Genomic DNA, 12,634 nt, shown 5'->3' on the forward strand with positions numbered 1-12,634 from the left:
CAGCTGGAATAAGCACGTGTGTCCCTTTAGGAAATGTGATTGATGCAGCGGTGACAGTCCAAATCTATCCACATTACATAACCAGACCAGGAAAGAGCCGAGTGTTTGAGGGCTCACCGTATCCCGTTCCTCTGGTCGAAAGCTGGGATCATGGAGGCCGGATGCTCCGACATTAGAGCCACCAACAGCTGGAGCACATCATGGATGTTTTCGTCCTTTAGGAGAGACAAATGAACAAACAAACAAATGCTAAACACACACTGTAAACACACACTGTAAACACACACTGCTAAACACACACTGTAAACACACACTGTAAACACACACTGCTAAACACACACTGCTAAACACACACTGTAAACACACACTGTAAACACACACTGTAAACACACACTGTAAACACACACTGCTAAACACACACTGTAAACACACACTGTAAACACACACTGTAAACACACACTGTAAACACACACTGTAAACACACACTGTAAACACACACTGTAAACACACACTGCTAAACACACACTGTAAACACACACTGCTAAACACACACTGCTAAACACACACTGCTAAACACACACTGCTAAACACACACTGCTAAACACACACTGTAAACACACACTGTAAACACACACTGTAAACACACACTGCTAAACACACACTGTAAACACACACTGTAAACACACACTGTAAACACACACTGCTAAACACACACTGCTAAACACACACTGTAAACACACACTGCTAAACACACACTGTAAACACACACTGTAAACACACACTGTAAACACACACTGTAAACACACACTGCTAAACACACACTGTAAACACACACTGTAAACACACACTGTAAACACACACTGCTAAACACACACTGTAAACACACACTGCTAAACACACACTGCTAAACACACACTGCTAAACACACACTGCTAAACACACACTGCTAAACACACACTGTAAACACACACTGTAAACACACACTGTAAACACACACTGCTAAACACACACTGTAAACACACACTGCTAAACACACACTGTAAACACACACTGTAAACACACACTGCTAAACACACACTGTAAACACACACTGCTAAACACACACTGTAAACACACACTGTAAACACACACTGTAAACACACACTGTAAACACACACTGTAAACACACACTGTAAACACACACTGCTAAACACACACTGCTAAACACACACTGTAAACACAGACTGCTAAACACAGACTGCTAAACACACACTGTAAACACACACTGTAAACACACACTGTAAACACACACTGTAAACACACACTGCTAAACACACACTGTAAACACACACTGTAAACACACACTGTAAACACACACTGCTAAACACACACTGCTAAACACACACTGCTAAACACACACTGCTAAACACACACTGCTAAACACACACTGTAAACACACACTGCTAAACACACACTGCTAAACACACACTGTAAACACACACTGTAAACACACACTGCTAAACACACACTGTAAACACACACTGTAAACACACACTGTAAACACACACTGCTAAACACACACTGCTAAACACACACTGTAAACACACACTGCTAAACACACACTGCTAAACACACACTGCTAAACACACACTGTAAACACACACTGCTAAACACACACTGTAAACACACACTGCTAAACACACACTGCTAAACACACACTGCTAAACACACACTGCTAAACACACACTGTAAACACACACTGCTAAACACACACTGCTAAACACACACTGTAAACACACACTGTAAACACACACTGTAAACACACACTGCTAAACACACACTGCTAAACACACACTGCTAAACACACACTGCTAAACACACACTGTAAACACACACTGCTAAACACACACTGTAAACACACACTGCTAAACACACACTGCTAAACACACACTGCTAAACACACACTGCTAAACACACACTGCTAAACACACACTGCTAAACACACACTGCTAAACACACACTGTAAACACACACTGTAAACACACACTGCTAAACACACACTGCTAAACACACACTGCTAAACACACACTGTAAACACACACTGCTAAACACACACTGCTAAACACACACTGTAAACACACACTGCTAAACACACACTGCTAAACACACACTGCTAAACACACACTGCTAAACACACACTGTAAACACACACTGTAAACACACACTGTAAACACACACTGCTAAACACACACTGCTAAACACACACTGTAAACACACACTGTAAACACACACTGTAAACACACACTGTAAACACACACTGCTAAACACACACTGTAAACACACACTGCTAAACACACACTGCTAAACACACACTGTAAACACACACTGCTAAACACACACTGTAAACACACACTGCTAAACACACACTGTAAACACACACTGCTAAACACACACTGTAAACACACACTGCTAAACACACACTGCTAAACACACACTGTAAACACACACTGCTAAACACACACTGTAAACACACACTGCTAAACACACACTGCTAAACACACACTGTAAACACACACTGTAAACACACACTGCTAAACACACACTGTAAACACACACTGCTAAACACACACTGCTAAACACACACTGCTAAACACACACTGTAAACACACACTGCTAAACACACACTGTAAACACACACTGCTAAACACACACTGCTAAACACACACTGCTAAACACACACTGCTAAACACACACTGTAAACACACACTGTAAACACACACTGTAAACACACACTGCTAAACACACACTGTAAACACACACTGTAAACACACACTGCTAAACACACACTGTAAACACACACTGTAAACACACACTGTAAACACACACTGCTAAACACACACTGCTAAACACACACTGCTAAACACACACTGTAAACACACACTGCTAAACACACACTGCTAAACACACACTGTAAACACACACTGTAAACACACACTGCTAAACACACACTGTAAACACACACTGCTAAACACACACTGCTAAACACACACTGCTAAACACACACTGTAAACACACACTGCTAAACACACACTGTAAACACACACTGCTAAACACACACTGCTAAACACACACTGCTAAACACACACTGCTAAACACACACTGTAAACACACACTGTAAACACACACTGTAAACACACACTGCTAAACACACACTGTAAACACACACTGTAAACACACACTGCTAAACACACACTGTAAACACACACTGTAAACACACACTGTAAACACACACTGTAAACACACACTGCTAAACACACACTGCTAAACACACACTGCTAAACACACACTGCTAAACACACACTGCTAAACACACACTGCTAAACACACACTGCTAAACACACACTGTAATGATGATTAGTGCTGTAGTACTCCAGACCAGTCTTAGAGGACTCAGGGTTTTATCTCAAGGATAATAATCACTGAATCTCCGGTGCATTGTCTGATTTAACATCATTAATGTGATTTGATGTCAAACTGACTGCTTAAAATGCAATCAATAACTTCTTTGTAATGTGATTTCTTTATTACTGTGCTGCCGAGTTCAAAAGCAATACAGGAGTCTCAAAAATACCCCAAATGAATATAAATGGCCAAAAAATCTGAGATTTAGTTTTTTTATATAACATAGAATATAATTAAGCAATAATCACAAGAGCGGTTTCATGAATATAAGCGTGATTGCAAGTGATATTGATTTATACAAATGTTCAATAAATCAGAAGTTAATATTAAATGACATTTAAACTGTCTTTGCTAATCCATCAATGTTTCGTTATTAAATGAATCGGCTGCTTTGAACAAATCGGTTGAATAAATGGTTTTATGTGAATGTTAAATGATGTTAATGTTTTAATGTTAAATTAATCTGAACATTATTTATGAAGGTGTAATTTTACCAATTCAGATGAGTTTTATTGTCAGTGATTTGATTGGTAAGAGCTCGAGTGTCTAACTATTCTGATTACATCGGTAACCCTTTAGTATGGGGAGCACATATTCATTATTAACTCCGACTTCTGCCTCATAAACTCCTAATTTACTGCTTATTAATAGTTAGTAAGGTAGTTTTTGTAGCGTTTAAGTTTAGGTATTGGGTCGGATTAAGGGATGTAGAATAAGCTCATGCAGAATAAGGCATTAATATGAGCTTTAGAAGTGCTCATAAACAGACAATATCATAGGAATATGCATGATCATAAGACACTAGTTAATAGTTAATAACAACCTTAAAATAAAGTGTTACCATTACATTTATTAATTAAACATAAGTCATTTCTCAAATAGTAGATATGGATCTTTTAGATGATTTAATGAGTTCTGGTCTGGGACTAGTTGCGTAAACTTAGCCTCTATGTTAAGAGTGTGTCTTAAGCACTAATTTGTCCAACTAGCAATTAGTCAAAATGTAATCCGTCTTACTTTTCTAATTCAAATTGAACCGATCTACTATTTAATGAAACTGATTTTAAAATGTTAGGATCAGTCTTAAAGAATAAAAATTAGATAACTTACTTTTAAGACTAGCCTAAAGTCTAGTTCACGCTTGTAGTTCAGTTCGTTTGGTCCGAGCAAAAAACTAAAACTAAACCTATAGTCCTGGTCCGCTTAGCGTTCACACTGGCATTTATAACAGTGAACCTAAAGTTACTGAACCAAAGGCTCAGGGAGACGCTCACGACCTGATTGGTCGGCTTATATGACAGAGGAGCTGCTTACCGAACATTCAGAACAGCGCTGTGTGCCGGATTAAACCGGATCATTTTATGCGTGTACATATGGCATTATTTACCCGCTGAGAACTCACGAAGAGCTCATGAAATGGTCAAAACATTCAAAACAGCTCCAGGATTTCCTCCGTTGTGCAGAAAAGAGACGGCCGTTCCGTCGTCTGTATCGTTAAATGGGCAGCACAGGTCCTCTGATGAGAAGAACCAGGCTCTTCCTCGTTGCTCTACGTTTGCCCTCTAATGTTAACGTTACTCATGTTTTATACACCGATCTTTCCGCGTCGTTAATCAGCTGACTATGCGGCGCATCTTGTGACATAACGTCCTGTTATTGGTCCGTTTACATGTCTGGTCCGTGTTGCGTTCATATATCAGTCGAACCGCACCAGAGTTGGTTTGGAAGCGGACCGAGACTCATCTTTATAGCGCTCTCGGTCCGCTGGTTTAATTCGGATGGCAGCGTTCACATATGTTCAAATGAACCGCACTAACCACGCCATCGCACCAGGGTTCGTTTTAATCGAACCGAACATGACAAGTGTGAACGCACCATAAGTGATTTATGCAGCCGGCCCCTGGTCTGGTCTGGGTTTAGGTGGTCTTGACTACAGCACTAGTAATGATCCACCAGATACCCTTAAAAGGTCTGGCTGTTATATAACACCGCACTCAACTAGCCCTTTTCAGGATGCATTTGGTGTTTTCAAGCAAACGGCAGCCGAGACGGAGCATTACAGCAATTTCATGAGACTCGATCAAAACATTAATGCAGCTCAGGATAATACTCGCGGCCTCAAAGACGGACCCTGAGCTCAACATCTCAGCCTTCCCGACGGATTAAAGCAGCTTGTGTTTCATAAAGAACACGGATCGCGGTTTGCTTGATGGAGAAAATGAGCTTCAGCTCTGTTTATTGATCCGCTTTACCTCATGCATGGTGAGCAGGTAGTTCAATATACTCTGCAACTCATCTTCCTTCACTCCTCGGTCCTAAAAAACAACAACAACAAAAAACACAAAATTACATTATCAGTGTTCATATTTACTTTTGATAAAACTATTGGTCATTTTTACTTAAAGCCTTTATATACACTGATCAGGCATAACATTATGACCACTATTATTGCATTGGTTCCCCTTTTGCTGACCTGTCGAGGCATGGACTCCTCTATAAGGGGGATGTTAGCAGCAGACCCTTTAAGTCCTATAAGTTGTGAGCTGGGGCCTCCATGGATCGGACTCGTTTGTTCAGCTCATCCCACAGATGCTCGATTGGATTGAGATCTGGGGAATCTGGAGGCCGAGTCGAAGCCTCAAACTGGTCGTTGTGCTCCTCAAACCATTCCTGAAGCATTTGTGCTTTGTGTCAGGAGCATTATCCTGCTGGAAGAGCCACAGCCACCAGAATACCGTTTCCATGAAAGGCTGCAAAACTGTACGCCTCAAACTGAGCTGCTCTGTGTATTCTGCCAGCTTTCTATCAGAACCAGCATTAACTTCTGGAGCAGTTTGAGCTCCAGTAGCTCGTCTGTTTGATCGGACCACACGGGCCAGCATTCGCTCCCCACGTGCATCAATGAGCCTTGGCCACCCATGACCCTGTGGCCGGTTCTCCACTGGTCCTTCCTTGGAGCACTTTTGATAGATACTGACCACTGCAGACCGGGAACAGCCCACAAGAGCTGCAGTTTTGGAGATGCTCTGACCCAGTCGTCTAGCCGTCACAATCTGGCCAAACTCGCTCAAATCCTTACGCTTGCCCATTTCTCCTGCCGGTCATTATGTTATGCCTGATCAGAGTATAATGCATTTCAAAGTATTTTAATGAATTATTAATGCATGTTGTAATGCATTATATGATCTCTTGAGTAATTGTAACCACAGTTAGGATAAATTATAATATCTATTTATTGATACACCTTTAAAGAGCATCAAAACATTTATTACTTATCAAAAGATATACTGCTGCATAAAGGCTTCAAGTGAAGTGGTACCAATATGTCCTTAAAATTGGATTTTAATTTTCATTGAATAAAATAGCATATGATATTAGTAGACAAATCATTATAATAACAGATGCACACAATGACAAAAATGTCAGAATATATAATTCGTATAAACGAATGCATCAAACGTATGACAAATACTACAAACACATCATTCAAGTGTCGCTAGGTTGTGAGATATTTGATCTATAAAGAAATAAGTAATAATAATAATTTAAAACAATTTCAAATTAACACCCCTTTTGCTTAATGTGTGAGTTTGAAGGCACCGATTATGGATATTGGCTTTAAAATATTCGGTAACCCTTTAGTATGGGGAGCACATATTCACTATTAACTCCGACTTCTGCCTCATAAACTCCTAATTTACTGCTTATTAATAGTTAGTAAGGTAGTTTTTGTAGCGTTTAAGTTTAGGTATTGGGTCGGATTAAGGGATGTAGAATAAGCTCATGCAGAATAAGGCATTAATATGAGCTTTAGAAGTGCTCATAAACAGACAATATCATAGTAATATGCATGATCATAAGACACTAGTTAATAGTTAATAACTGAACCTTAAATTAAAGTGTTACCGAATATTCTATGAGGTTTTGCCTTTTGAAGAAACACTTTGATATGTATACAATAATCTGATTTATTTTCTGTAAATTGGTCGGGTGTTTTAAGGTTCTGAATGACCATGAAATCACCTGATGCTGCATTGTGTTAGTGTGTGTGTCTCAATGCTGTGTTTGTGACGGATCGGGCCACTATCACACACCTCTCACAACGATGATAATTACACGAAAAGCCAGAAAATGGAAAAAGGGGCCGAATATTATAGGAACCAAACAAAAAGGCAGCGGCTAAATGGATAAAACGTGCTGCTTGGAAACCACATCGTGCTCTTCAAAACAGGACAATAGCCTGGAGAGAACACAACACACATCTCTGCGTCGAGTGATGATCCATAATGCAATTCTCTCGGTGTTGGCCCCATCAGGCCGTGTGTGTCGTTTTTAAACAAACAAAGGCAAATAAACAAATTTCTGCATGACTGCCTTACAAACTGGATCACATTTCTGCGTAAAATGAGGATAAATTGCGTTATTTTAACAAAGCAGATGAGTCTTCTGGCTGTCACTGCTCGGGAACTAATGCGTTTTATTCAAGCTGCCCGACTCGCTGCATTGACGTGTCAAATAAAATCCGTTCTGAAGAACAAAGTGACGCTCTGATGGAAGGAAAGGCAGAAATGAAAAGGCAAAGCAGTTACCGTGTGTGTCAAAGATGTAACATTTTATAATTAAGTTTTATTATAACGTCTAACCACAAATTATGCATCAGGGATATGATATATTCCTATGTCATATAGTCTTTGATCAATTAAAAAAAAAAAAAAAAAAAATTATATATATATATATATATATATATATATATATATATATATATATATATATATATATATATATATATATATATATATATATCAGTGGCGGCTACTGGTCTGTCAGAGAGGGGAAGCTCATTTTTGGCCAATTATCTTATTTATTTAAAAGTAAATTCTGCCCTACGTTCCTTTTCAAGAAAATGGTCTTTTACCCTGTGAATGAATGAACGATCTAAAAAAATATTAAACTCTGTAAAACTGAAACAAGGAATGTGGTGTATAATTGTGTGAAATGTATGATGAAAATGAAGCAATTTCGCCCAGTAAATATCAAAGAAATAGGTTGCAGAAGTTTTTATTTCAACTGAACTTGAGAAATCCGCGATGGGACTGAGCGCGAATAGCTTCAGTGATTCCTTATAGTACAGAATCGCTGTCAGTCAAAAGGAGATGCAGACCCTCTAATCATCACGCAGAAGCTCAGGGTCCGGGCCAGCAGCCCACTCCCCATTCACTCCCAGAGACGCTGAGCGTCCGTGGGCGGGACATAATCGCAGCGTTTATCCAATGACCGTCTAGTTTCGAAGCGCTGAAAAAAACGTTCAAAGCAGCCCCATTGAAGTCAATGGACGCTGGGCTTCAATAGGGAAATGCACTGTGACGCTGAGGGAATGTATGAGAAGGAAATCGAGTCAGCTGACCTGCTATATGTAACTGATTCTGAACGAACTCGTCTTTGAGATGAACGTTTTCTAACGCATTTTTAGTCAATACAATGTTAATATAATAGTACATATTTGACCATTATTTTGTGACATTATAAGGGAAGCCGAGCTTCCCTTGCAGTCTTAAAGAAATCGCCACTGATATATATATATATATATATATATATATATATATATATATATATATATATATATATAATAAAAAAATACTTAATATAATACTTTTACACTATATCGGCCAAAAGTGTTGTGCTGCCTCTACACACACATGATCTCCCCATTGTTAACCCGTGGGGTTTAATCTGGAGTCGGCCCACCCTCTCTAACAGCTCCAGCTCTTCTGGGAAGGCTTTCCTCAAGGTTTAGGAGTGTGTTTATGGGGATTTTTGCCCATTCTTCTAGAAGCTCATTTGTGAGGTCAGGCACTGATGTTGGACGAGAAGGCCTGGCTCTCAGTCTCCGCTCTAATTCATCCCAAAGCTGTTCTATCGGGTTGAGCTCAGGACTCTGTGCAGGCCAGTCCAGTTCCTCCACACCAAACTCCTCATCCATGTCTTTATGGAGCGACGCTTTGTGCACTGGAGCGCAGTCATGCTGGGACAGGAAGGGGCCGTCCACAAACTGATCCCACAAAGTTGGGAGCGTGAAATTGTCCAAAATGTCTTGGTGAAGCATTAAGAGTTCCTTTCACTGGAACTAAGGGGCCAAGCCCTGAAAAACAATCCACCCCATAATCTCCCCTCCACCAAACTTTACACTTGGCACAATGCAGTCAGGTGAGTCCCGTTCCCCTGGCGACGGCCAAACCCAGACTCGTCCATGGGATTGTCAGACTGAAGCGTGATTGGTCGCTCAGAGAACACGTGTCACTGCTCTAGAGTCCAGTGGCGGCTGCTTTACTCCACTGCATCCCACGCTTTGCATTGCTCTTGGTGATGTAAGGCTTGGATGAGCTGCTCGGCCATGGAAACCCATTCCATGAAGCTCTCTCCGCTGTTCTTGAGCTCATCTGAAGGCCACAGAAGTCTGGAGGTCTGGAGCTGTTGACTCTGCAGAAAGTTGGAGACTTCTGTGCACTGTGACCCTCAGCATGCGCTGACCCCGCTCTGGGATTTAACACTTCGTGGCTGAGTTGCTGTTGTTCCCAATGGTTTCCTCTTTGTTCTAATCCCACTAACAGTTGAGCGTGGAATATTTAGTAGTGAGGAAATGTCAGGAATGGACTTATTGCACAGGTGTCAGCCTATCACGGCCCCACGCTTGAGTTCACTGAGCTCCTGAGAGCGACCCATTCTTTCACTAATGTGTGTAGAAGCGTCTGCAGGCCGAGAGCTGGAGTTATACACCTGTGGCCATGGATAGTGTATATATGCACATTTGAACAGACATTTTTTATATATACATTTTTTTTAATATATAATCCTGATTTTGTGCGGTCTCACCTTGAGAATGAGCTGCTTGAGGAAGAGAAGCATGAACGCCCGCAGGGATATAATCTCCTTCTGAGACGGCCGTGGACCGTCTGTAAGAAAACAAAGTGATTTACAACGATTACACGAGTTACACACACATCTAAACTCTTGATAAACACCTGCGTATGGCCTTTATAAACACTTGAGATGCTTAAAATGAGCTATTAGTCATTTTCAATTAATCAAAAGGCCTTATTTTTTATTCCTAAGCCATTTAGCAGAGCTGATGGTATAACATGTCACTCTCTTTGAATATTTCCCAAAACGACAGCTTTAAAAAAAAAAACATGTTTTTCTAGTGACTCAGATATTAATGAACAAACTAAAACCCGGAGCTTGTAAGGAATTACTCGTTTCATTTTTCAGGGATGAGGGAAAAGCCGCAGCTCAAAGCGTCAGGTTTCTTGCGATGGGTTCAAACTGAATTTAGTACAGTAACACACAACACAAACACACAAACACACACACACACACACACACACACACACACACACACACACACGAGAAAAGACACAGCTCAGGAAATACACACACCAACCCCATTTCCAAACCTCTTTCTCTTCCAGTCCCTCACTGTCTTTCTCAAACAGACACAAACACACTCCTCATCTTTTATTGAACACGCAGCGCACAGACGTTACAAAGCTGCTATAAAAAATTCACACGTCTTCCTATATGAAAGGCCACAGCTGAGCTCAAGCCATGTTCATCCTCACATCGAGTGTGTGTTGGTGTGTGTCGTCATCGTCCCTGTACTGCGGTTCTGTGGTGTGTGCAGTCGCATACACAAGCGCTCTGTGTATAATGTAATGGATGCCAGCCGAACTTAGCCCCGCCCCACAAAATGTTTAGGTCTGGGCTCGATCCATAGAGGAGTAATTATCCCCGAACAGAATCTGTTCTGACCAATGAGATCATCAGGGCCGGCTTTAGCCGATGACGGACAGATGATCAACAGAAACTGACCAATGAGATCATCAGGGCGGGCTTTAGCCGATGACGGACAGATGATCAACAGAAACTGACCAATGAGATCATCAGGGCGGGCTTTAGCCGATGACGGACAGATGATCAACAGTAGCGTAATCATCTCGTCATCAAAGGGGCTTGGGTTATATTTGTTGTAATCCTAAACGGAGAGCTTGTTTGTATCTGCATCACCTTCACTATTTCTCTCAGTAATGATGATCATGTTGGGTAAGTACTCTGTGTATCATTCAATTCTTTTATTTTTTTACAACACCGGCAAAGATCGTTTATTCCAGCGCGTGTGCAGACAGGGTTGCCAAGTTTTTACAGCAAAATCCATCAACTACTAGCCCTAAACAACAGCTTCTCTGGGGATTCTCCGGGGAAAAAAAGGTGTTTGGGGGTAAAATGTGTGTTATTTTGGTAAGGTTGCTGCCAAAATTCGCACTCATGGGTCTATATATCACATTATAGTCGCTTCAACCCGCGGATAAAAACGCGGACTTGGCAACACAGTGCAGTTGAGCTCTGTTGACATTTGACAACGCGTCGCTCCGCTGCTCTGATTGGTTGTCGGTCTGTCCAATCGAGGTCTTTCCTGGTTGGGTTAAACACGCCTCATAATCACAGCCCAATGAGCATCAGACTCACATTCTGACCAGAGCTGAGGATGACCACAGCAGGCTATAATATCTATATAATGCTCTGTAATATCCCTTAAGCTTTCCCAGCTGCATTGACAGAGCTGATGACTGTGTGTGAGTGTGTGTGTGTGAGAGTGTGTGTGAGTGTGTTCTCACCGAGGCCTTTAGGGCTGATGCCGCTGCTCTCCTGAGGGTTGCTGGCCCAGTAGTAATACTTGAGTGTGTGCATGAGCTGCAGAACAGTGCCGACTCTCCGGATGGTGCTGTAGATGGTGGCGGTGCCGATGAACTCTGCAGACAGATACGTGTAGAGCGAAAGCTGGACCTGAGAACGAACACACACACACACACACACACACAGCGGATCAGAAGCTCAGAGAGAAAAGATGCTCACCGGGCAACACAGACATGATAAAACACACACACAGCAAACAATGCTCTTCTTACTCAGTAATCTCGTCTTGTTTCCAGTCTAAATATCTAACAATTCTTAAATCAAGATGCATTTACTAGATCAGTGAAACGAGTCGCCAATGTCACGTGATTTCAGCAGTTTGGCGCTTCAGAACTGCTGAAATCACGTGACATTGGCAACCCGAATCATTGATCGATTCATGAACCGTTTGGAGGCACGTGGAGGAGAAGCCAATGCTGAATAAAGTCGTAGTTTTTGTTATTTT

General features: G+C 41.3%; 1 protein-coding gene across 8 annotated transcripts in view; it reads right to left on the bottom strand.

Annotated features, from left to right (window-relative positions):
- nbeaa (neurobeachin a) overlaps nucleotides 1-12,634 on the bottom strand; it is a 321,036-nt gene that overhangs the window by 82,725 nt on the left and 225,677 nt on the right. For all 8 annotated transcript variants that reach the window (XM_067433708.1, XM_067433710.1, XM_067433705.1 and 5 more), the window contains 4 exons: nucleotides 12,111-12,279; nucleotides 10,312-10,391; nucleotides 5,694-5,756; nucleotides 118-215 (listed from right to left, as the gene is read on the bottom strand). In XM_067433708.1, the coding sequence (XP_067289809.1) occupies nucleotides 118-215; nucleotides 5,694-5,756; nucleotides 10,312-10,391; nucleotides 12,111-12,279 (410 nt within the window). The remainder of the gene's footprint in view (nucleotides 1-117; nucleotides 216-5,693; nucleotides 5,757-10,311; nucleotides 10,392-12,110; nucleotides 12,280-12,634) is intronic.

This window comes from Pseudorasbora parva, chromosome 23, assembly GCF_024679245.1.
Source record: "Pseudorasbora parva isolate DD20220531a chromosome 23, ASM2467924v1, whole genome shotgun sequence".
In the NCBI taxonomy this organism is placed as follows: Eukaryota; Metazoa; Chordata; class Actinopteri; order Cypriniformes; family Gobionidae; genus Pseudorasbora; species Pseudorasbora parva.